Source organism: Salvelinus fontinalis, chromosome 33 (genome assembly GCF_029448725.1).
Source record: "Salvelinus fontinalis isolate EN_2023a chromosome 33, ASM2944872v1, whole genome shotgun sequence".
Lineage (NCBI taxonomy): Eukaryota > Metazoa > Chordata > Actinopteri > Salmoniformes > Salmonidae > Salvelinus > Salvelinus fontinalis.
In genome coordinates, this window is record NC_074697.1 from 40,431,445 (window position 1) to 40,458,977 (window position 27,533).

The 27,533-nt window shown below is 42.3% G+C and overlaps 1 protein-coding gene across 1 annotated transcript; it reads right to left on the reverse strand.

Annotated features, from left to right (window-relative positions):
• Positions 1-27,113, reverse strand: LOC129832265 (transcription elongation factor SPT5-like). The gene is made up of 30 exons (XM_055896194.1): positions 26,988-27,113; positions 26,451-26,566; positions 26,061-26,217; positions 25,865-25,930; positions 20,025-20,036; positions 19,768-19,837; positions 19,588-19,653; positions 19,424-19,489; positions 15,867-15,897; positions 15,696-15,764; positions 14,973-15,224; positions 14,763-14,852; positions 14,602-14,672; positions 14,388-14,493; positions 14,160-14,253; positions 13,909-14,045; positions 12,213-12,368; positions 11,926-12,072; positions 11,494-11,640; positions 8,820-8,945; positions 8,604-8,688; positions 8,315-8,425; positions 7,645-7,747; positions 7,399-7,526; positions 7,184-7,289; positions 6,821-6,979; positions 6,498-6,666; positions 2,398-2,601; positions 719-814; positions 1-594 (listed from the first exon to the last, which is right to left on the reverse strand). The coding sequence occupies exons 2-30, from the start codon at positions 26,535-26,537 to the stop codon at positions 454-456; spliced, it is 3,252 nt and encodes a 1,083-aa protein (XP_055752169.1). The 5' UTR covers positions 26,538-26,566; positions 26,988-27,113; the 3' UTR covers positions 1-453.
• Between the last annotated feature and the right edge of the window lie 420 nt (positions 27,114-27,533).

Genomic DNA, 27,533 nt, shown 5'->3' on the forward strand with positions numbered 1-27,533 from the left:
TTATTGTTGCGTATATATAAAATGTTTATTTAAGACACCAAACAGTGCAACAGTTCACATTTAATTTACATTGTACACATGTAACCAAAAGGTAGCTTATATAACAAAAAAGTAAAGCATAGACAGAAATTACAACCATAGAGCACTAAAAAACAATGTATAAAATGTATAAAATGTTTATTTAAGACACCAAACAGTGCAACAGTTAAAATCTAATTGACATTGTACACATGTAACCAAAAGGTAGCTTCTATAACAAAAAAGTAAAGCATAGACAGAAATTACAACCATAGAGCACTAAAAACCAATGGGAGTTCACTAACAGCACAAGTTTGACTGGAAAAAAATTAAACGGGCAATTTTAATCTTTGATAGTGAACATGGAGGCACTTATTCTGCTTGTTTTGAGTGACGCTGCCTTGCAGTGAGGGCGTGAGGTTGAAGTGTGTTGGCTCAGAGCTCCAGCTTGCCCAGGAAGCGGAGGTTGAGAATCTTCAGCTGGTCATCCAGCTCCATCCTGACGATGCCGTCGTCCCCGTCAATACTCAGTAGGATCCCCGTGGCCTCGCGGTCCTCCCCTAGAATCACCTTCACCTGGAGAGAGGCACCACAGATGACACACCAAGAGCAGCCAGAGCCTTATGAACCCAAAAACAATGCATCTGTCCACAGAGCTCTGAGTCCAGCGAAGAGGTGCTGTGGTGAGAAGCAGCCTTACCTTGTTGTTCTTAGTTGGGGTGACAGGCTCCAGGTGTTCACTGGAGATGCTCACCACCTTCTCTGTGTCCTGGAGGAAGACGGAGCACATGCCACCCTGAAGAAGGAGAAGATGCATCGGGTCAATGTTGGGAGTACTTGGTTCAGCACGTTCATGTTGTGTTTGACAGAACAAACTTGTCAACATAACACATAGGTAAGAATAGTAAAAGGGGGGAATAAGACAAGATCCCCTAAATGCAACAAAACTCCAACTTGAGGGGGGGGGGGGGTCTCTAATTTAACAATTATATTGGTTTCTAGCATAATACAAATAATAAGCAATTTAGCAAAGTTTTTTATCCAAAGCAACTTAATGCATACATACATTTTACGAATGGGTGGCCCCGGGAATCGAACCCACAACTTGTGGTGGTGCAAGCGCCATGCTCTATCAACTGAGCCATAAAATGCTATTTTGTCCTGCTACAGCGGTAAAAATATGAAAATATAAGCTTATTCCGAATGAAGCGAACTTCCCCACCTCTCTGTCATGGTTTAAACCAGTGACAGTTTCAGGTTGTTTCAGTCGCAGTAATCTCTTTACTCTGCCTCGCTCATGGTCTTGAGCTTTTGCTAGCAAACTCAGGAGACACAGATGGCTGTATTTCCGTCCCGTATTTCAGCCCCTTTTCAGGTGTCGACTTTTTATTTTACAAAAAAAAAGTCAATTTATCAGCATCAATTAATGCAAGAGTGTGTCATTACACTGATGTTTTGTAACATATTTTCTTTCTGTTCAATAAACTTTAGGTGCACTGTTTGGATACTGGAATTATTTTGGAATGGACGAACGTGTGCAGGTAGCCTACTTTTTGAAGTGATTTGTTTGACAGTCAGATGAAAACATGACAGGTTGTGTTCACGTCACATTAAAAAAAGGTAATACATTTTTACCTTTAAAATACATGTCATTACCATTAGGCCCATAAGGCATAAAACCCCCCCCCCCCATTCTGTATGGTTTGTATCGGTTACATCAAATATGTTTTTATTTAACTAGGCAAGTCAGTTAAGAACAAATTCTTATTTTCAATGACAGCCTAGGAACAGCGGGTTTACTGCCTTGTTCAGGGGCAGAACGACAGATTTGTACCTTGTCAGCTCGGGGATTCGAACTTGCATCCTTTCGGTTACTAGTCCAACGATCTAACCACTAGGCTACCTGCCGCCCCATGAGGGATGATACAGCATATACCCCATATTTGGTATATCACTGGTCACGGACGTTACACATATGCAGTGCATTCAGAAAGTATTCAGACCGCTTGACTTTTTCCACATTGTTATGTTACAGCCTTATTCTAAAATTAATTCAATTGTTTTTGTTCCCCTCAATCTACCCAAGATACGACAAACGACAAATGTGTTGCTCCATCTTGGCAGTGTCTCCTTTCTTCCATCAACAAGCCAAAATGGAGCCGTTACTGTCAGGAATCCAGAGTTCATTTCTACTCAAATGACTCATAGAAATGAACATTTCTATACAACTCTTTTTCCCTAAAAACCAAAGTAATGTTCCCTCCATTTCAATCCAGACAGGAAACTTGGGTAACAAAGTAGAATCTAATCCGTGAGAGCCTTTCTTCACCCCTGTAGCATCTAGGTACGTGGAGGAGTGGTGTGGTGTTTGCTACTCACCGTGACACTGCGGATGACGCCCATCTGGTTAACCACCTGGCTGTCCAGGAAGGTGTCCTTAACACGCACCAGGATGTCGGTGGTGACCCAGTCACAGGAGGTCTGGTCGATGTTGGAGCCGGGGGTGTGGGGGTTGTAGCCGCCAGGGGAGGGGGCGCCGGGGGTCATGGGGCTGTAGCCTACCGGGCTGGGGCTCGGACTGGCCTGGGGTGGGACAACAGGAGGAATCAAAAATCAGGGCGATGGAACTTAAGATTTGAAAGTGTCTCACCGATGCATCGTTCCGACAACAGCCAAAACACCACACAGAGAGAAGGTTTGTTTAGTTGTTGAAGCATGTGTCTATACCAATGGGACAAAAAGGCAACGCTGCTCTCTGATCAGCACTCTCTTTTCAAATCTTACTTTAGACACCTTACCTTAAAACTTCTTATGGATAGAGGGCAGCATTTTCAGGTTTGGATGAAAAACATGCACAGAGTAAACGTCCTGCTACTCAGTCCCAGTTGCTAATATATGCATATTATTAGTATATTTGGATAGGAAACACTTTGAAGTTTCTAAAACTGTTTGAATGATGTCTGTGAGTATAACAGAACTCATATGGCAGGCAAAAACCTGAGAAAAAATCCAACCAGGAAGTGGGAAATCTGAGGTTGGTCGTTTTTCCAACTCATTCCCTATTGAAGATAGTGGGATATGGGTCATGTTGCACTTCCTAGGGCTTCCACTAGATGTCAACAGTCTTTAGAACCTTGTCTGATGCTTCTACTGTGAGGTGGGGCCGAATGAGAGGGGAATGAGTCAGAGGTCTGGCAGAATGCTTTGAGCTCGTGACGCTCGTTCACGTGAGAGCGAGCTCTGTTCCATTTGCTTTTCTGAAGACAAAGGAATTCTCTGGTTGGAACATTACTGACAATTTATGTTAAAAACAGCCTAAAGATTGATTCTATACTTCATTTGACATGTTTCTACGGACTGTAATATGACTTTGTCTGAACTTTTGCCTGGACCTGCCCGATTGTGTACTGAGTTATTTGGACATAATCGAACAAAACAAACATTTATTGTGGAACTGGGATTCCTGGGAGTGCATTCTGATGAAGATCATCAAAGGTAGGTGAATGTTTATAATGTTATTTCTGACCTCTGTTAACTGCACAATATGGCGGATATCTTTTTGTCTTGATTGGGCTCTGAGTGCCATACTCCAATTATTGCATGGTTTGCTTTTTCCGTAAAGCTTTTTTGAAATCTGACACAGCGGTTGCATTAAGGAGAAGTATATCTTTAAATCTGTGAATAACACTTGTATCTTTTATCAATGTTTATTATGAGTATTTCTGTGATTTGATGTGGCTCTGTGCAAATTCACAGGATGTTTTGGAGGCAAAGCCAAATGTAAACTGAGGTTTTTGGATATAAATATGAACTTGATCGAACAAAACATACATGTATTGTGTAACATGTTGTCCCGGGAGTGTCATCTGATGAAGAATATCAAAGGTTAGTGATGAATTTTATCAATATTTCTGCTTTTTGTGACTCCTCTCTTTGGTTGGAAAATCGATGTATGCTTTCTGTGACTAGTTGCTGACCAAACATAATGATATGTTCTGATTTCTGTTAATTGAATTTGGCGCCATGCAATTTCATTGGCTGTTGGCGAGGAACCCCAGTCCTAGACAGGTTAAGGGAGTAATCAGGGTTAGTATTTGGTTACCTTCTTTCCTGTGGAGCCATAAACTGTAAAGAGGAGTGTCTTAAGTAGGATGTATATAAACTGTGATGTCTGAAATGTTTAGATGTCTGTTTTCAGCTGTACAGAACCCTTGGGAAGAATAAACTTGGTTAAAGCTTCTCTAGTGTCCGTGGGTTATTTACTCTGAAAAATAAGAACCGAACAGTGCCAAAGGGCAACAAAGCATCTGGACCACTACAATAACTGAGGCAGTCAGTAAATAACAAGCATTTTTAAGAGCAACTTCAATAACAATGGTTACGAGAAGCAGCTCGGAGATTAACTTTGCGCCTACGGAGGTTCTGATGAATTTAGCAGATTAGCCTCCAAACGTGTTTCATTGTAAAACTTTTTTTCCCTCTGGCAAGACATGCCCATTGTATAAACCAACAGCACTAAGTCTTACTAGTAGGAAAGAATGACAAGGCAACACTTGTCATCACACTGAAAGCTACAACAGCGTATTGCAGCACCCTTAAAGAGAAAGACATATGTCTGGGAAATAATATGAAGTGTGTGGCAGAGCTCGACATTAACGCTTGTCCAGAACAAGTACTTTTGTATTTATTTTAAAAATAAAATGGACAAGAATATACACTAAGTATACCCAACATTAGGAACACCTTCCTAATATTGAGTTGCGCACCCCCACCTTTAATCTGAGCAGATGCAGTCAGCATTTACAAACTATTTAACCACAAACTGAATTTTTAAAAACCTGTTGTGTCATTTTATGACGCATGTCTTGTTTCAAAGAAGCTTAGCCTAACCAAAACACGACCATAGAAATGTTGAGGGAATTATTTTAGAAACTATTCATGTGTCATTGAAACCAGCATCTCTTATGGTTCTATTGCTGGTTCCACAACTTTTTATAGTCCCGTACCCTTTCAAACATTCAACCTCCAGCGACGTACCCCCTCTAGCACCCATCTTAAATGTTGTTTTTTGCACTCATTGTAAGCCTGCCACACACACACACTATACGATACATTTATTAAACATAAGAATGAGTGAGTTTGTCCTGGCTCGAGGGAAGAAACAAAGAGGTCTTATAGGACCAGAGTACAAATAATATAATAATCAATCATTTTGCTCTTTATTTAACCATCTTACATATAAAACCTTATTTGTTCATTGAAAATTGTGATTAACTCACCACATGTTAATGAGAAGAGTGTGCTTGAAAGGATGCACATAACTCTGCAATGTTGGGTTGTATTGGAGAGTCTGTCTTATATCATTTTCCACACACAGTCTGTGCATGTATTTAGTTTTCATGCTAGTGAGGGCCGAGAATCCACTCTCACATAGGTACGTGGTTACAAAGGGTAGTGCTACTACTGCTGGTAAACGGAAACGGAATGAGCAGCAGCTACGTTTGGCTACATATGGACCATCAGTGGAATTCCCGCAAGAGAGTAACGGTAATGTGATTGGATGTTAATTATTTGACATTGTGTTGTTATTTCGCTGAACACTAGATGGTTTAATTTTATTTTTGGCAGTGAAATGAGGCTACGCAAGCGAGAGAAAAAAACTCACGCAAATGTATATTCCCGTTGGAAAATATAAATGGACTGTTTGAAAATAATATATATATTAGTATTATTTAAATGTGAATCACATTTGTATTTGGCGTACCCATGACGGCATTGCGTACCCCAGTTTGGGAATACCCGTTTCCAATTTAACTTATTTTATTGTCTAGCAGCCAAAGGCACAATCCTGGTGATATTAGTAACCCATGCTAGTTGATGCATCTTTAGATCTCCCCTCTTCATTTCTAACAGATATTTTCCTCTGTCACATGAAAGTGCTTCGGAGTGCGGTGTGCTTTTGAGAGCGGTGTTTTCACACTAATTGCGTTTTGGAACATTCGTGTGTACATCAACATTTCTATCAAAATTTTAAGCTTAATTGTCTGATCAGTTGCGTCAGCCTCATTGCTTTAACTTTTTTTGTTAATGTTCAGCGGTTGTATGAATTTTATATAGACAAAGTATTTGGTTGTAATTGTTTCAATATTTTTATAGGCTACCAAAGGTGGCCCACCATCCTCCAGGAGACCCTTAAAGGGGGCAGTGTGGTATTTTGAGACTGGCTTCTTTGCATTTTCAAGCCTATGGGCAGAGTGTAGCCTACATTTTCTATCTTTTCTCTATGGTAAAAAGATAGTAATGGATTTTCTTTTTTAAAAGTAGTTCCGGGCATCATACAATGATGTAGAAATGGTGTTACAGACCATTTTTCTTTTTTTTGGGACAAGTGACTTGAGCTTTCAGACAAGTAAAATTTTAAAATCAACATTAGTCCTACTAAGTGGCAAAAGATGTATGTCAAGCATGGCGGGTCTTACCTTGTATGCCATGGGTGAGGGGGTGGGGTGGTAGCTGGCTGGTGAGTGTGTGTTCTGGTAGCCCACTGGGCTGGGGGCCACCTGATGGTAGCTCTGGGGACTGGGGCTGGGCTGGTACGAGCCCTGTGGGGAGGGGGCAGTGTACGGCGAGTACTGTTCAGTGTTGTACCTGAGGAACACACACAGTCAGTGGACTTGGCTAGGACGGAGGGAATCAAACCCACCTTGAGCAGTTGGTCGTCACTGTAAAAGGGGCCTAGAGACATTGAAAAAGACAGCAAACAGACAATGGAAAACCGTGTGTGTGTGTGTGTGAGACTCACATGGCTGGGGTGCCTGGGGTCTGGGAGTTGTACTGGGGATTGACCTGGGGTGAGGGCACCTCTGGGTAGCCAGGGGTCTGGGGGTTAGGCGTGCCCCCGTAGCCCTGAGGGGACGGCGAGGGCTCGTCATCATAACCAAACTCAAAGTCATCGTCCGCCCTGAAACAAGAGGAACAGGTTAAAGGCCGTTTCCAAAAAGTTATCCTATTAGGGAAACCTATTTTCAGGATCTGTAGAAAGTACAGAAAAATAGCTGTATTAACTTTGACAACTCTTGACCAGGCAAAGACGAACAAACCCTTATCAACCATAGAATGCTGAGGCACTTTCCCACATTTCGTTTTTTCCCCACATGTAGCCTACCTGGACGGTGTGTTGGGGTTGCTGGGGTCCCATGCTCCGCTCTGCCCCGGCGTCCTGCTCCCATCATGCAGCGGAGTCTGCGAGCCGTAGTGAGGTGTACGGCTCCCTGTGGGGAACAAGGTACACCACAATAAGAATAGTTATATTGCAGGTCAAAGATATATATTCTGATTGAGGGCCATAGAGGTATTTCCTTGGTGGGGTGTCTCGCTCACCATCATGTAATGGGGTCTGAGAGCCATACATGGGGGTACGGGAGCCTGTCCCGTACATGGGGGTCTGGGAACCGTACATGGGAGTGCGTCCGTGGGTGGAAGTCATTCCTCCATGTCTCTTGGCTCCCCTGAATGTAACAAAAACAAGTCAACAGTAATTAACACTCTAAAAAGGTGAACTACTGCATTAATATCACTGTGTTCACAATATATCATTGTAATAGATCCCTGATGATGTGAACGAACATTGTGGTGAGACGCTGTCGGTCCACAGAGATGATCTGGCCTGTCGAGTGCAGCTCCATTCTGGCTGTCGACTCGGTGGCATCCTTCACCACTCCAATATACCCTGGGAAATAATGTCAAGAACAAAAGATTCCCTATTGAGAATGATCCAAGTGTAGAAAGTCCAACACCCATGGTGCAACAGCATCTTCTGCTAAATGTGTATATTGTCCATTCTATGGCAGAGGACAACCCTATCTGGTTCACATGTGACCTGGTTTGGTCCTTTTTCTGCATTCATAGCAAGTGGGGAAACTCAGAAAATCCTACTTGTGTGCATTCGCATGCCTTGAACTCATTGAGAAAGCAGATTGGCTAATGGCAAACAAGCTGGGTTAACAATAAACTAAAACTACAGCTATTAAAGTTGCAAAAAATATATAGTGTTCAAAAACAGATGTTTCTTTGTAAATAATGTTTTGCTGTTGCATTTAAGTGTCAAAAATGGTGTTATTGAGATCATTTCAATAGTATACGACATCAGATTTTAGCATGTGAGAGAAGTAAGAGCTTGGAGATGATAGATGAGTTTCCCACTAGTAATTACCAGCTGGAGGAGCATTCAAGTAGATTTCTCCCAGTCGTATGCTGATATTTACACATTTCTGAGATGTTATGAACGCAGCATTACCCTTGTATGGTCCCTGGGAGATGCGGACGGTCTGTCCAATCAGGTCGTTGTCCCTCCTGCCCCGGCCACGCCCCATCTGTCCACCTCCTCCACCACCCCTCTGCTGCTGGCCTGAAGGAGAGGACAGGAGTTGTGTAATGCCTGTGGTCTGATAATTGTTATTTAGTGTTGCATCCTGCACTAAGCAACTGTTCGCTAATGTCTAAAAATCAAACGGCAGTGTAATACACAGTTTATAGTGCGAGTGGGATTATGACCACATGCTCTCTGTGAGCTGTACTCCACTCACCACCACAACCTGGATGCATGGGGCTGCTGATACTTGGACTCCTAGGAGCGAAGCCTCCCACGGTGAAGTTGGTGACGTCTCGAGGCTATAGCCAAAGAATGAAAGAATAAAAATGTCAACAACAGCTCTGATGGTTCCCACTGGAGAAGGTTAAGAGATGATGGCATAGATGGGAGACTTGAAAGTGATGTGATGAGAGCTAAGTCGGAGACTGACCTTGGAGCCCCCGGCTAGCACCACGTGGCGTGTCTTGCAGACGAACATGCCCCCGTTCTCCACCAGCTTTTTACAGTGCAGGAAGGCAAAGCCGCGGAAAATGTGGTGGATCTCTCCCTCACGCCCCTGGCAAACAAACCACACATATGCTAACAACCTATACATGCTTATCGCACCTTTGGCAAACAGACAAACAGCTAGAGATAAGCAATATGGCCTAAAACTCAACACAGTCCCATTTTGTGCATGAAAATAAAGTAACAGTCCAAAGTTTGGACACACGTACACATTCAAGGGTTTTTCTTTATTTTTTACATTGTAGAATAATAGTGAAGACATCAAAACTATGAACACAAACAGAATCATGTAGTAACCAAAAGTGTTAAATTAAAATATATTTTAGCGATGCACCGGCGTTAAACTAGACATAGGGCCGATACCGATGTTGGCATTTTTAGCTAATGTCAGCCGATTCCGATATGTTCACCGATATATCATGTATCCCTAATACACTGCTCAAAAAATAAAGGGAACACTAAAATAACATCCTAGATCTGAATGAACTATTCTTATTATTCTAACTATTCTTTACATAGTTGAATGTGCTGACAACAAAAATCACACAAAAATGATCAATGGAAATCAAATTTATCAACCCATGGAGGTCTGGATTTGGAGTCACACTCAAAATTAAAGTGGAAAACCACACTACAGGCTGATCCAAATTTGATGTAATGTCCTTAAATCTCATCTCGGTACCTAATGGCAGTCAGGCTACCTCGGGCTGTGCGGCCTCCCAAAGAAATGCCACCCCACACCATGACTGACCCACCGCCAAACCGGTCATACTGGAGGATGTTGCAGGCAGCAGAACGTTCTCCACGGCGTCTCCAGACTGTCACATGTGCTCAGTGTGAACCTGCTTTCATCTGTGAGGGGCACAGGGCACCAGTGGCGAATTTGCCAATCTTGGTGTTCTCTGGCAAATGCCAAAAGTCCTGCACGGTGTTGGGCTGTAAGCACAACCCCCACCTGTGGACATCGGGCCCTCATACCACCCTCCTGGAGTCTGTTTCTGACCGTTTGAGCAGACATGTACATTTGTGGCCTGCTGGAGGTCATTTTGCAGGGCTCTGGCAGTGCACCTCCTGCTCCTTCTTGCACAAAGGCGGAGGTAGCGGTCCTGCTGCTGGGTTGTTGCCCTCCTACGGCCTCCTCCACGTCTCCTGATGTACTGGCCTGTCTCCTGGTAGCGCCTCCATGCTCTGGACACTACGCTGACAGACACAGCAAACCTTCTTGCCACAGCTCGCATTGATGTGCCATCCTGGATGAGCTGCACTACCTGAGCCACTTGTGTGGGTTGTAGACTCCGTCTCATGCTACCACTAGAGTGAGAGCACCGCCAGCATTCAAAAGTGACCAAAACATCAGCCAGGAAGCATAGGAACTGAGAAGTGGTCTGTGGTCACCACCTGCAGAACCACTCCTTTATTGGGGGTGTCTTGCTAATTGCCTATAATTTCCACCTGTTGTTTATTCCATTTGCACAACAGCATGTGAAATTTATTGTCAATCAGTGTTGCTTCCTAAGTGGACAGTTTGATTTCACAGAAGTGTGATTGACTTGGAGTTACATTGTGTTGTTTAAGTGTTCCCTTTATTTTTTTGAGCAGTGTATATTTGAGATTCTTCAAAGTAGCCACCCTTTGCCTTGATGACAGCTTTGCACACTCTTGGCATTCTCGCACCCCCACCAAAAAAAAACTAGAATGAGTAGGTGTGCCCAAACTTTTGACTGGTACTGTACGTCAAAGCTCTAAGCCGACTTACCAATTTTGTCAATGAGGACTCGAGTCCAGACACTGGCTTTGAAAGTAGTCACCAAACCTAGATGGAGGCCTATAGTAGAGCCCTAGACAATTGTTTTGTTTGTTGCCTAATTCCATTTAGTTTTCCTTCAACGTTTTGTTTTTCCTGGTTTCAGATGCCATTTTTGTCTCAAAATCCCTTTAAAAACAACATTGTAATGTTCTAAGTCCACAACAAGGCTTAAACGAAATCAGGAGACCACGTTTGAGGTCTGGGAAAAATCTAAGGAATTTTCATTTTTGGGTGTAGATCCCCTTAAAATTTAAGTGTACACCAGCAAGAGACTTGTTCGGTTAGCAGTGTTTCAATAGCGCAAATGTGATTGCAGAGTTTGCTAAACAAATCGCCACTGGATTGATGCAAATCATGATAGTCATGATTATTCTGCTAGGTAGGCTACTTTGTAGTTAACATTTAAATTGAGAAGGTTTTTTGGAAAGCCTTTCCATCTACCAGAAGAAAGCGATGATGCTAATGATATCTAACGGATACATGAAGTGGTAGACAAATGCGCACACAGCCCGAGGCAATTCCACGTTGTCTCTTCAGAAAGTTGAAGGAAACTAAGAATCACTTATGCATTTTGTTCTTGATTATGATCATCTTAGGCAAATGAATAAATGATCTAATAAGTTCAATACATTTAGTTGATTTCCGATTAAATGTAATACATTTTTGAATATTGTTTAATTCCGTGATTCCTGTCCACATAGCAGATTTTATAGGGCCCTACTAAAGCTGGAGTTGAGAAATACATTTATGAGTTTAGACCTATAGAAAGCAGAACTGTGGTGAATCTTACCGAGTGTTGCCCGTCGATGACCTTGACGATGTCTTTGACGTGAATGTTGTTCTGCTCAGAGTCCAGCGCCACAGCAAAGCGGTTGTCTTTCCGCCGATTCACTGCCTGGTGACGCACCGTCAGCACCTTGCCGTGCATGTTGAGGACCTGGGGAGAAGAAGAGGAATACACGTGAGCACTATAGGAATGCTCAGGGATTTACTGCCACAATTTAATAGACATTACACTATGCGCCAATTTTAAAATTTAGCAAAATCACTCAAGTTCCCATTTCAAGAACAGATGGCAGACAAAACATATCTCCAGCAGGAACACAACCACGACTCCAAGCCCACACCCAATATCTTATAAAATAACATTTATTTTGTCCTGATCTGAACCTGATCATTTAAGTGGAAATGTATTTTGCGGAAGAGTAATATGAGTACCAACCTGGAATGTCTCTCTCTCCAGCCTGACAATAACTCCCACGGTCTGGGGGTCCAGTTGGACCAGCTCCCCCCATTCGTGCTGGCCCCCGGCATCTACCCCTGACGCCGTCTCAGAGCACAGCTGCAAGTCCCGGGGCAGGACCTTCAACTGCAGAGCACACACACACACACACACACACCCCCCGTAACATCGATAATGGTTCACTGAAGTTAGGTAGGAATTATGCAAAATATCATCATTTTTTATTTTTTATTGATGTCCCAGTTGAATAATGTGACGTTGCTTACCTCGTGCATGGTGAGGTCAGAGAAGAGGATGACAAAGTTATCCTCCACGCGTACGATGAGGCCTGTGTCGCCCTCGTAGCGGCCTGCTATCACCTTGACGTGGTCACCCATACGGAAGTACTTCCTCAATTCATGGGCCGGGAACTCCAGTGGATCCTGCACACAGACCAGACATCAATAGCAAACCATTATTTTGTATCAGTGCCAATGAGAAAGAACAAACACAGTGGGAATGTCTGGCCGCCTCATGCGAACGTTTTGATCCCGTAATTCTATCCGTCCCACATTTATGGGAAGCTCAATTTCTTCATCATGCTGTAATGGGAGTTAGTTCTATAAATTCCAGTTTTTGTGGCTTGACTAATAACTAACCACATTATTCCTACGCAAACAAGAATCTGGTTTGTGATCACTTGACCCCGGGTCATTCAGTGTCTACGGGTTGTATTCTACCACTCCCATATTTTTTGGGAAGTATTGAAAGGGACAATCCCACATTTTTGGGAAGCATGATTAAGTAGTCTATTCATGACTACACACAGCCCGATGCTTTCTTCATGCTGTGATGAATCGTGTTCCATTTGCAGGCTATTTGACTTGGCTGAGCCAGAATCTGGCTTGACAGCCAATTAAATTCAGCCTGCGGTGGATTTAGTAAAAAATTAGAGCTTGTCTATAGTCAACTGAATGCACCGCTTAGCACATAGAACTGCAGTTACACAAGTAACATCCGATGTCCGCTATTAGCAGATTTTGGCTCTAGCTTTTGAAAGGTTGGAGGAACTCGGGAAGACATGCGTTTGGTTTTCCTCTACGACACAAGCCGCGCAGGACACTTTAGAAGGGACTGTGACAAAACTGCAATTGAAAGCAATGCAGATTACCTTTTTATACACACAGTTATTACCTGATGAGCTTCCATAATGTTTTGCTGAAATTTGCTAAATCTTTGATGCTTTTCAGTCACTTTGAGATGCAAATAAAAACGTACACCTTTCCAATATTAAAGTAATTTCACATATGTTCTTATTATCTGTATAAATAGAAACGTGGCTGCAGTTTGTAATCAGTGCTAGAACGGCTATAAAGGCCATAAAATGGAAAATAAAAAAATGTATCCACATTGGTACATCTCTATAAATGATCATTTTGGATTGAAAACCAAATCCAGGCTACACTTGAACGTCTAAAACCAGATCGAACGCCTAAAACCAGATCGAAGGTATGCAGAAATAACAGAAACAATGGAAATATCCGCCCTTTTTCTGGCCCGCAAATTGATGCACCGATTTTGATAAATATCAGTCCAAAAACACACACAAAATAAAATCATCCCTATGTTGATTGCCCACCCCTGGTTTACTGGTAGTTCTCATTGAAATTCCAATTTGTTTGCCTAGACAAATAAATAACAACACGTCATTCCAATGAAAACAAGAATCTGGCTCGTAACGGCTTGACCCAGGGTCAATGTCTTTGGCTTGTTTTTAACAACAAATAGACTGAATATCTTACTTTAGGGCCTGAGAATATCTGAACAAAATTCTACCGAAAACCAGCAGAACATTATGTACCGTTTTGACAATTCTAACCTGTGTGAACCCGTTTCCACACAATTTGACTTTAGGCCCAACTCTAGTAGGACAAATGTGAAATGTCCTCCCAAATGTCTTGTCTGCTTCGCGTTTGTAATTACCTTCAGGTCCTCATGCTTGGGCATGATGGTGATCTTGTTGCCATCCACACTCAGGATCTTGCCCTGCAAGTTGATCAGCTCCCCTTCACACACCTCCACATTGTCCCCGGCCTGGAGGTTGTGCTCACGCTCCTTACCTGTGGTCACACAACAAGACATGCCTCTTACAAAAGCAGATACACGTAAATGAAAACCATAAAGTAAATACCAAATCTCATATATCCTGAGTATGCTTTAGAAGTGGCTGTTACCTGCGGTTTCAGTCACCACCTCCAGATCAATGCCTTCTGGCTGGTCCTCAAACTTCTCCAGCTCTGACAGAGTGGGTTTCACGCCTTCAGTGATCTATAGATCACAATAAAGAGACTGAGCCATGAGTACAGATAACTAAGAACACTTTTCAGCCCCGTTTTTCACGATAGGGCTTTCAACAAATGGTTAATAAAAACAGTGGTATTGAGGCAACGTGGTCGTCTTACCACAGCCGACATGGCAAAGCTCTTGAAGAGGAACCCTTTACGGCTGTAGCGGTTAGCTTCAAATATCATGAAGTCTCCATCGTGGCTGACATCCCCACCAAGTGACCTGGAAGAAAACACCATCAGAAGGTAATTGAGGCTGCGATCTTATCTATTTAGGACAGTGTAATCGAATCCCCAATAATGATAGTCTTCAGGACATGTTTCAGTGTACCTGATCTTTTCTGCATCGAAGAGTCTCTGGGCTGGTCTCTTGAACTTCTTCCGCTTTGCAAACCATTCTTTCTGGGAGACAAACAACAGGAAGAGTGTCAGGGGATATCAAAGTTGAGGGTGGAGAGTAGCCCATGACAACAGAGTGCTGCCGTTGCTTACCATGCTCATGCGGGCCTTAATTCTGTCTAAATCTATCCTGGGAATCATCTTCAGTGATATCGTGTTCTGACTGGGCTCCACATAGTCCACCTAAAGGAGGAGAATACATGTACGTTCCAAGAATATGGTAAGGATATTTACCTTTGTCTTCAAAATACATTTTAATCAGTCTTCACAAGTGTTGATTTCCACAATGTGTTTCAAGCATACCTGGGCAATGTCATCTTTGTAGAGGCCTCTCTTGAGTCGGACCCAGGACTTGGGCTTGAGGTTGGTCACCTCTTTGACCACCTTGAGGACGTCTGTCATCTCCTTGATGGGAACCATCTGCTGGTTCCAGAAGCCCATCCTCAGGTTGCCTATTCCGTCAATTGCAGCCTTGACGTGAGTCTGCTTGTACGACTCCACATAGATGTAACCTTTGACATGTTCGGGAGCCACTACCGACTTGATTTGGAGGGGCTGTGTAGAAATGGTGTATAGGAAAAAGTTTCACAGGTTGGCAAAGCACCTTACATTTTTTTTTTTAACATATATATAATCGCCAAGAGATATACAGGCTAGCAAGAGATCCATCATATAAAACACTAAATGCAAACATTAGCATCTTATTACATAGAACATTTCAAATCAAATCTTATTAGGTCACATGCACCGAATACAACAGGTGTAAACCTTACATACTTATGAGCCCCTAACCAACAGTGCAGTTTCAAAAAATACGGATAAGAATAAGAGATAAAAGTAACAAGTAATTAAAAATAACAATATATATACACAGGGGGGTGCCTGTACAGAGTTAATGTGCGGGGGCACCGGTTAGTTGAGGTAGCATGTACATGTAGGTCTGGGTAGCAATTTTACTAGATGTTCAGGAGTCTTATGGCTTGGGGGTAGAAGCTGTGAATGCAGAAAATGAGGGCGGGGACCTACCGTGTCTGTGAATTGATAGGCAATGAATTTCCTCATTAACGCAATGGCAGTTGCTCTCTCTTCTCCAATCTGTAATGACAAAATGCATGACATAGGCAAAATTACTTTTTTGAACTGTTTTTATTGTGTGCTGAACTTTAGGATGTCTACACAAAAATATAAGCTCCATACCTTACACTTGACCGTCCATAGATTAGGATCCCTTTGAAAAAGAAAATACAATACCAAGAACATTGAGAATATGTTATATATATATATACACTGCTCAAAAAAATAAAGGGAACACTTAAACAACACAATGTAACTCCAAGTCAATCACACTTCTGTGAAATCAAACTGTCCACTTAGGAAGCAACACTGATTGACAATAAATTTCACATGCTGTTGTGCAAATGGAATAGACAAAAGGTGGAAATTATAGGCAATTAGCAAGACACCCCCAATAAAGGAGTGGTTCTGCAGGTGGTGACCACAGACCACTTCTCAGTTCCTATGCTTCCTGGCTGATGTTTTGGTCACTTTTGAATGCTGGCGGTGCTCTCACTCTAGTGGTAGCATGAGACGGAGTCTACAACCCACACAAGTGGCTCAGGTAGTGCAGCTCATCCAGGATGGCACATCAATGCGAGCTGTGGCAAGAAGGTTTGCTGTGTCTGTCAGCATAGTGTCCAGAGCATGGAGGTGCTACCAGGAGACAGGCCAGTACATCAGGAGACATGGAGGAGGCCAACAACCCAGCAGCAGGACCGCTACCTCCGCCTTTGTGCAGGGAGGAGCACTGCCAGAGCCCTGCAAAATGACCTCCAGCAGGCCACAAATGTGCATGTGTCTGCTCAAACGGTCAGAAACAGACTCCATGAGGGTGGTATGAGGGCCTGACGTCCACAGGTGGGGATTGTGCTTACAGCCCAACACCGTGCAGAACGTTTGGCATTTGTCAGAGAACACCAAGATTGGCAAATTCGCCACTGGCGCCCTGTGCTCTTCACAGGTGAAAGCAGGTTCACACTGAGCACATGAGCACATGTGACAGACGTGACAGAGTCTGGAGACGCCGTGGAGAACGTTATGCTGCCTGCAACAATCTCCAGCATGACCGGTTTGGCGATGGGTCAGTCATGGTGTGGGGTGGCATTTCTTTGTGGGGCCGCACAGCCCTCCATGTGCTCGCCAGAGGTAGCCTGACTGCCATTAGGTACCGAGATGAGATCCTCAGAGCCCTTGTGAGACCATATGCTAACACATGCACATTTGTGGCCTGCTGGAGGTCATTTTGCAGGGCTCTGGCAGTGCTCCTCCTTGCACAAAGGCGGAGGTAGCGGTCCTGCTGCTGGGTTGTTGCCCTCCTACTGCCTCCTCCACGTCTCCTGATGTACTGGCCTGTCTCCTGGTAGCGCCTCCATGCTCTGGACACTACGCTGACAGACACAGCAAACCTTCTTGCCACAGCTCGCATTGATGTGCCATCCTGGATGAGCTGCACTACCTGAGCCACTTGTGTGGGTTGTAGACTCCGTCTCATGCTACCACTAGAGTGAGAGCACCGCAAACATTCAAAAGTGACCAAAACATCAGCCAGGAAGCATAGGAACTGAGAAGTGGTCTGTGGTCACCACCTGCAGAATCACTCCTTTATTGGGGGTGTCTTGCTAATTGCCTATAATTTCCACCTTTTGTCTATTCCATTTGCACAACAGCATGTGAAATTTATTGTCAATCAGTGTTGCTTCCTAAGTGGACAGTTTGATTTCACAGAAGTGTGATTGACTTGGAGTTACATTGTGTTGTTTAAACTTCTTATGGCTGCAGGGCGGTGCCGGTACACTTATGACAACAGCCACTTCAAGTGCAGGGCGCGAAATTCAAAAGATATTTTTTAGAAATATTTAACTTTCACACATTAACAAGTCCAATACAGCAAATGAAAGGTAAACATCTTGTGAATCCAGCCAACATGTCCGATTTTTAAAATGTTTTACAGCGAAAACAGCACGTACATTTATGTTAGCTCACCACCAAATACAAAAAAAGGACAGACATTTTTCACAGCACAGGTAGCATGCACAAAGCCAACCTAACTAACCAAGAACCAACCAAATTAACCAACAAACAACTTCAGATGACAGTCTTATAACATGTTATACAATAAATCTATGTTTTGTTCGAAAAATGTGCATATTTCAGGTATAAATCATAGTTTACATTGCAGCTACAATCAGAAATTGCACCGAAAGCAGCCATAATAATTACAGACACCAACGTCAAATACCTAATTACTCATCATAAAACATTTCTGAAAAATACATAGTGTACAGCAAATGAAAGACAGGCATCTTGTGATTCCAGCCAATATTTCCGATTTATTAAATGTTTTATAGCGAAAACACAATATAGTGTTATATTAGCTTACCACAATAGCCAGAAAGACAAGCCATTTCCCACTAGCAAAAGTTAGCGATCGTAACAAACCAGTAAAAGATATATTTTTTTTGACTAACCTTGATATTCTTCATCAGATGACAGTCCTATAACATCAGGTTATACATACACTTATGTTTTGTTCGAAAATGTGCATATTTAGAGCTGAAATCAGTGGTTACACATTGTGCTAACTTAGCTACTTTTTCCACAACGTCTAAACAGCAACGATATTTTTCTGACACGTTTTCTGACACACATATTCTGACCAAATAGCTATTCATAAACATAACTAAAAAATACATGTTGTATAGGAAATTATAGATCCATTAGTTCTTAATGAAATCGCAGTTTTAGAATTCTAAAAAATAACTTAATTACGACATCCAGCTTCGGTATAGCTGAGTACCCAAACGTTGGGCGCCGACGACTAGTTCACATGCACGACAGATATATGAAATAGCATCATAAAATGTTTCTTACTTTTGGTGATCTTCCATCAGAAAGTTGGACAAGGTGTCCTTTGTCAAGAACAATCGTTGTTTGGATTTAGAACGTTCATTTTCCCTCTTGATTTAGCAAGCGCGCTAGCCAAGTGGCTTGAATCTCTCCATGTCAACAAACGGAAGAGAACGGAACACGGCAAAACTCCCGAAAAATCTTCAATAATCTGATGAAACTATATTGAAAAAACATACTTTACGATGATATGGTCACATGTATCAAATAAAATCAAAGCCGGAGATATTAGTCTCCTATAACGGCAGCTAAACAGAAGGCAAATCCAAGTCCCCTTTCGCGCCTCCAGAAAACAGGAAATGGGCGGACACTTCATACAAAGAGCCTGTATTCCACTTCAGACCAAGATAAACACTACATTTCTTCTCTCACCGCCTCTTGACATCCAGGGGAAGGTCTATGAAGTGCACGTATACTCTTACGTATCATGCCCATTTATAGGCAGGAAGTAGAACAGAGCCCCAATTTCAGACTTTCCACTTCCTGGTCAGGAAGTTTGTGCCAAATGAGTTCTGTTTGACTCACAGATATAATTCAAACGGTTTTAGAAACTAGAGAGTGTTTTCTATCCAATAGTAATAATAATATGCATATTGTACGAGCAAGAATTGAGTACGAGGCCGTTTGAAATGGGCACCTTTTATCTGGCTACTCAATACTGCCCCTTCAGCCCAAACAGGTTACGTGTTCCCTTTATTTTTTTGAGCAGTGTACATATATTATTGGATTGTTGTAGTGCACTAAAAATGCACTAAAAATCCATTCCCCATCTTGGTGAAGGTGATACATACTTGACGCCAGGGAGTAGCTGCTGCTGGGTGATGTCATCAGACAGTTCCTCAGAACCCCCAGGAAAACTAGAGGGAATCAAAAACCAAAATTTCAGTCAAAGGGATAACCGGTAAAATCAATGTTGAAACTAAAATTAACAGATTACTACTGTGAAAATACTCACTCATTTCCTGATTGCTTGGCATATTTCCTCATGTAATATTCACCCAAGGCCTCTTCTCTGGAATCTCTGAAATATCGAAACATTCAAATGTCAGACTTCAAGAACACAGCTTTGCATAGTAACAACTGGAATATTAATGGAAAGAAGCCTAGCCACTCTTAGCCCATAAGAACACATTACCTCCAGAGGTTCTGCAGCCTGCGGGAGCCAGAGTTGTCCTCATCCAGGACCACATGGTCAATGTTGGACACTGAAGAGTAAAGCAGACTCAGTAAGCACATTACAGTCACACAAAAAACTATTTAATGTATAAGATTGAATGTAAAAGTTATCAGTTCAAACAAGTGGTCCTTTAAAAGAACCTATCTGTGTACACCTATGTCTAGCCCCAAGTGGTAGGTAGGTCTTTTTCATATTGGAAGAAGTAAAACACTTACCCTCAGCTTCCTCTGCTCCGGGCCAGGCAGGTTAAGGTAGAGGGAGGAAGACAGATTAAGAGCCAAATGAGATTGTCATACACACACAGCAAAGAGTGGCAGGGGCACAGACAGGAACAAATGGAAGGGAAAAAAGTAACATTAATGATGGTAAAAAGCCCAATGGCTCATGAGACCATGGATGATTGTAATGTGGGTAATTGTAATGTGGATGCTTATGAGTCTTTGTGATATGGCTGATTGATGTGCCAAAAAAAGCTTAAACAATATCAGTTAGCTAAAATCACACATATTAGCTTTATTCTAGCAGGTAGCATTTCAGGCAAATGGTCACACTTGGTTCACGTAAGTGCCTAGAATCCCATGGTCTGATTATTTACTACAGATAAGGTTGTATATTTCGGGGAATACTCAAAGGTGGAAACTTTCCGTGGGAATTAACAGGAATATATGAAAATTAATATTAATTCAATTTAAATGTAGATGTTTTTTGCATTGGATATATTTACCATATGGAGACAGAAACAAACATTTTACCTTATCATAAGTTGACAAATTGCAAATAATGAAATCCTTCCAATAGAAATAAAAACTATTTAGTTATGAATTGAACCTCTAACGCCTCACAAACCCGGATCCGGGAGCACCCCCATCAAAAAAGCTGACTAGCATAGCCTAGCCTAAAGCCACAGGGATATCATAAAATAAAATGTTCATGAAATCACAAGTCCAAGACACCAAATGAAAGATACAGATCTTGTGAATAAAGCCATCATTTCTGATTTTTAAAATGTTTTACAGGGAAGACAAAATATGTAAATCTATTAGCTAACCACGTTAGCAAAATACACCACTCTCATACTCCACCATTTTCTTACTGCATCAGTAGCTATCACAAATTCGACCAAATAAAGATATAAATAGCCACTAACCAAGAAACAACCTCATCAGATGACAGTCTGATAACATATTTATTGTATATCATAGGTTTTGTTAGAAAAATGTGCATATTTCAGGTATAAATCATAGTTTACGATTGCAGCCCCCATCACAACTCTCACTAAAATGACTAGAATAACTACAGAGAACATCGTGTATTAGCTAATTACTCATCATAAAACATTTCTTAAAAATACACAGCGTGCAGCAGATGAAAGACACAGATCTTGTGAATCAAGACAATAATTCAGATTTTCTAAGTGTTTTACAGCGAAAACACAATATATCGTTATATTAGCTTACCACATTAGCAAACCAGACAACAGCATTGATTCCAGCCAAACATAGCGATAACGTATTCACCACCAAAATAAAATAATTTTCCACTAACCTTCTCAGAATTCTTCAGATGACAGTCCTGTAACATCATATTACACAATCCATATAGGTTTTGTTCGAAAATGTGCATATTTAGCAGCACAAACCGTGGTTATACAATGTGATCAGTAGCAACAGGGCATGCATTCTGGCCGGCGCCATCTTGGAAAGGCACCTAGTCTAATCAATAAATAATCGTAAACTTGACTAAAAAAATACAGGTTGGACATCAAACGAAAGATGCATTAGTTATTAATGCAAACGCTGAGTTAGATTTTTAAAATTAACGTTACTAGACATACAGTGTGCGTTACAGCCAGACTAGTGCCGCAATAATGGCGGACAAATACGTTTACATTTTTCCACATAAATACGGAATAACATCCTAAATAGCTCTTACTTTTGGACGAGCTTCCATCAGAATCTTGGCGAAGTGGTCCTTTGTCCAAAAGAATTGTTGCTTGGTTGTAAAACGTCTGTTCAACTTCGGAAGTAGCAGCTAACATTAGCTATGAGGCCACAGCATGCCCAAATCTTCAAACTCAATACTAAGGAAATTCCGAAAATAGCAATATACTCGCATAAACTGATATAACTCGGTTTAAAATAACTTCGTTATGATGTTTCTAACACCTATAACGAATTAAATTACAGACGGATATATCTAAGGTTGATAACTGAGCGTTTCAAAATGCCACCCTGAGGTCTTGCTTTGCGTAATGGCGAACGTTGAAAAGAGAGGACCCCTCGCTCCTTGGCCTTTTATAAACTCTGAGAACTACGTAGAAAATCCATTCCACTTCTCATTGGTTACTGACATCCAGGGGAAGGCGGGTGCAGTTCATGTCGACCCATAGGATACATACAGAGCTTTAAACTGATCTGAGAGCAGAGCCTAGTTCAGACCATCGCAGTTCCTGTCATGGATTTCGCTGCAGAAAGAGTTCCGTTTCACCCACAGACATAATTCAAACGGTTTTAGAAACTAGAGAGTGTTTTCTATCCAATAGTAAGAATAATATGCATATTGTACGAGCAAGAATTGAGTACGAGGCCGTTTAAATTGGGTACGATTTTGTGCTATGTCGAAATGGCACACCCCTAGTGGCAAGAAGTGAGTTGACTCATCACATGAGATGATTTTACTGAAGAACAAAAGAGAATATTGAATGTATTATCGGATCTCTGTAAAATTATAGTTTCTAGACTAAAGCTTTGGTTGTCTTCCTCTCAGGCTTCCATGTCTTCTCCCCGGACCTCCTCAAAGTCCACCTCTTGAAGATCAGACTCGAGGCCTCATCTTCACTGTCACTTTCCAACCGTGTTGAGGATGGCTCGTTGTCAGGCTCAAAAAGCCTCAAATTTGCCCAGGTGGGCACCAATTTTTCAACCCTTGCATTGGTCAACCTGTTGTGTGTTCCCAAACAAGAACCAGTTGCGCTGAGGCGGCTGATGTTGGTGGGATTTGGAGGATGATGGAGGCAACAGGGGAAAGAGCCTCAGATCTACAAAGTCCCTTCCACCAGGTGCTGATGAGATATGTTGGCACAACGGCCAAATTGCATCTCCATCCCAAAGCCCTTGCTTGCGCGTGTACTTCGCCAGACTGCCAAGAACCTTGCCCTCATCTAAGCCAAGGTGGCGAGACACGGTAGTGATGAGACCATAGGCCTTGTTGATCTCTGCGTCAGACAGGATGCTCTTGCCAGCATACTTGGGGTCCAACATATACGCTACAGCATGTATGGGCTTCAGGCAGAAGTCTTCATGCTTTTTGATGGATTTCAGAACTGCAGTTTCCTCTGCTTGGGGCAACAGTGAAGTGGGCAGGGCAGTACGAATTTCTTCTCTTACATCTGCAAGCGGAGTCTTAACATCAGACAGGATGGTGGTTGAGTTGGTGGTTGAGGATATCCCTCTAGTGGTGTGGGGGCTGTGCTTTGGCAGAGTGGGTGGGGTTATATCCTTCCTGTTTGGCCCTGTCCGGGGGTTTCTTCGGATGGCGCCACAGTGTCTCCTGACCGCTCCTGTCTCAGCCTCCAGTATTTATGCTGCAGTAGTTTATGTGTCGGGGGGCTGGGGTCAGTTGGTTATACCTGGAGTACTTCTCCTGTCTTATCCAGTGTCCTGTGTGAATTTAAGTATGCTCTCTCTAATTCTCTCGTTCTCTCTTTCTCTCTGAGAACCTGAGCCCTAGGACCATACGTCGGGACTACCGGCCGTGCTGACTCCTTGCTGCCCCCAGTCCGCCTGGCCTTGCTGCTATTCCAGTTTCAACTCTTCTGCCTGCGGTTATGGAACCCCTACCTGTCCCAGACCTGCTGTTTTCAACTCTTAATGATCGGCTATGAAAAGCCAACTGAGATTTATTCCTGATTATTATTTGACCATGCTTGTCACTTATGAACATTTTTGAACATCTTGGCATAGTTCTGTTATAATCTCCACCCGGCACAGCCAGAAGAGGACTGGCCACCCCTCATAGCCTGGTTCCTCTCTAGGTTTCTTCCTAGGTTTTGGCCTTTCTAGGGAGTTTTTCCTAGCCACCGTGCTTCTACACCTGCATTCTAGCTGTTTGGGGTTTTAGGCTGGGTTTCTGTACAGCACTTCGAGATATTATCTGATGTACGAAGGGCTATATAAAATAAAATTGATTGATTGATTGATGGCATTGTCTCCCTCAATCCGTGCAATGGCTACTGCTATAGGTTTCAGGAGTTTCAGGCTGCTTACCACTCTCTCCCAAAATACATCATCCAGGAGGATCCTCTTGATGGGGCAGTCCATATCGGCAGACTAGACCATTTCTTGGAGACTTTTTCCCCTCCAGAAGACTGTCAAACATGACAACACCACCCCAACGGGTGTTGCTGGGCAGCTTCAATGTGATGCTCTTATTCTTCTCACTTTGCTTGGTGAGGAAGATTGCTGCTATAACTTGTTGACCCTTCACATACCCAACCATTTCCTTGGCTCTCTTGTAGAGTGTATCCATTGTTTTCAGTGCCATGATGTCCTTGAGGAGCAGATTCAATGCATGTCTGTCACCAGTGCAAATACTTTCTGTGGTCCAAGGTCATTGATGACTGCCTTCAGCTCATCTGCAATGTAGAGACCGGTGTGTCTGTTGTCCATTGTGTCTGTGCTCTTGTAAAATACTGGTTGAGGGGTGGAGATGTAGTTAATTATTGCTTGCCCATGAACATTCGACCTCCAACCAGAGATGATTGCAATACAGTCTGCGTTCACTATGATTTGCTGGACCTTCACTTGACCTCTGTTGAACTCTGTATCCAGCAAAAGAGTAGATAAAGCATGTCTAGTTGAAGGGGTGTATGCTAGGTGAAGAACATTCAGAAATGTCTCGTAATACACATTGCCTGTGAGCAGAGGTGAACCAGTTGCATACACAGCTCGAGCAAGACATTCATCAGCATTTCTCTGACTACGTTCCTCCATTGAGTCAAAAAAACATTTGATTCCAGGAGGACCATAAGCTGTTGCTATCGATATGGTGTCTGATTCATAATTTTCACCTCGAATAGAAGTAGAGGGACTTTTGTCAGAGGTTGCTTGTTGTGAGCACTGAGGGAACTTTAGGCATTTGGCCAGATGATTCTGCATCTTTGTTGCATTCTTCACATTTGATTTGGCACAGTATTTGCAAATGTACACAGCTTTCACTTCTACATTGGCTGCAGTGAAATGTCATCACACAGATAGTGCCCGTGGCATTTTCCTGTAAAGATTAGAAAACAAATGAGTAAAATATTGGGCCCTGTTGTTGGGCCCTGTTGGATCGGAGTGTGAGGGCTAGGGCCATTTAAGCCAAAATCCCAGGCTTAACTTCTCATGGAAAATTTCCGACCCTTTGCATCCCTACTGCTAAGTCATAACTCTGCCGGTGTCAGGTTAACATACCATTCAACAACATTTATACAATATTTTCCTGACTAGTAAATAGGTCACAGCTGTCAAATACAATATATTAATATATTACCTCATACAGGTAGCCTCAGTTATTATAGGAGATCCCAATAATGTATTTGCCATCAGTGCTCCTTTAGATAGAAGTGGAGCAGTAAGAAAATGTGGGTGGAGTTATAACAGAATGTGACTTATTGAATGAGAGATAACCAATCCATTTAATTAGATGCAAGGAAAACAGACAGCAGAAAATCAGGAATTGATTTACCGTTAACTGAAGGAGGCATGCACAAGAAAAGGAATTATTAGCACAGGAAGAACACAGTCAACACACATATACTAATTTTGGCTTAGATTTGTTGATTGTATTTGTGATGCTTCCCGTCCCTTCCTGAATCCAAACAATACTACAGACAAATCCATCATGGCTAAGCATCTGCACACCACCCATAGGTAAGTCATTTTCTAATAATTAAAAATTCAACAAAGTTCATGAACTCGGTCCTCATCAACAGACAACTGCCCCAACATTGTTCATATAGAACTCCCTCTCAGGTATTAGATATCCTCAAACATGGCCCCATGTGTGACCTTACCTTTCTCCAAAATATCCTCAGCGCCTTCCTCCCACGGGTCTTCGTCTTCATACTCATCATCCACATCTAAACAAAACCAGAGGGATAAGTAAAGTTTCTTTCAGATACATTAAAACTAAAACGTTTTGGTGAGCAAGAACATGTTGACGACTATTCTACACTGCAATGGTATTATTAGAGTCTAGATTTGTCTTACCAGCTTCATCTAAGATGAAACCTCCATGCCTTGGTTTCTTTCTGGGACGGTCATCATCATCCTCTTCCTCCTCTTCATCATACTCCTCATCTGCCAAGTCTTCCCCTTCCTCTTCTGCTGCCTTATCACTGCCAGATAAACTTGCCTGCCCATCTTCCTATATAGGGGAAAACATTCAAACCACTCACAAGTTATGTCAATGCAGTAAAACGTGCAATGTCAATTTGGAGCCAGTCTAGGTTTGTTAGCATCAATTCTGATACAGTAGCAAATTGAGGGTCATGCATGCACAGGTGCATCTGTTCCACCACCTACCCATTCACACAGTGCAAGGCTTTATGTTGTTAGTTAGCATGCAGACATTAGCCAGAGCCTTGTTAGGTAGCTTACCTCTGCCTCATTTTTATCCACCTCCTCGGCTTCGCTGCTTTGTTCACTCTGGTTGTCAGAGAAGTCGCTGTCCTCACTGTCCGACATTCTTGGAGCCGAGGTCTCCTCCAAAGAGACTGAGTTGAAAAGCACAATGATTTTAGTTTTCTAACTAACGTTAACTGTTTACTTAGTTCAGACATTCCTTGCTTGGGTGAGACTGAAAACTAAATGCTATCTAACACTGACTGTATTACTAGCTACAGTAGCTACCCAAAAAGCTGGAGAGAATATGTTTCAGCATAATACGCTGAGCTACGTTATTCTTTAACAATGTACATTAGTTAGTTGGCTTATTACGATAATGTAACCACCGAAACCATGCAGAGAATGTACAATGTTGATAGCTAAAAGCGAAGGCAATGCCTAGTATAGTAAGTTAGTAGCCCCAGGATCACGCGAGCCAGCTAGGAAGCTAACGTTAAGCTAGCAAACAACCCGAATTTACAATAATATTTTGATAAATACATTCCAAGCATAGCTAACGGTATATCTTACCTTTCTAAAACACGTGTCTTGGTTTAGACTTAACTAAAAGTTAAAAAAAAACATATATGCTAGATATTTGTTTTGTCACTTCCACTTCCTTCGATACACAGAATAACGAAAGCAAAGAACCACATTCTCGCGATGGTTTGAAATAATTGTTAAAGTGGTGCAGTCTCATTAAATATGTTTATATCTGTGGTCTCATATCCCAAACCATGTCCATAACAGCACACATGATTTCTGGCTGTAATAATAATGTCGAAGGTGGCGGCCCCCATATACTTACCACAAACGCCTCATTTGCTAAATTCGCCATTTGTACAGTGCTCTCCTGAACTGTTTTGGAATTGCCATTATAGTTCACCTGATCCAAATTCTAGCTCCAATATTGCATCAATTTGAAGAAAAGAAAAAAGTAGATTGTGCTGATTTATAGGCACATTGAACCATAGTTTAAGTATGTGTATAGATAGTGCTCAAAGGAATAAATCATATCGGAATTCCTCCATCTTTATGCACCATAGCGACTTGAGATACTAGCATTTGACTCTATGC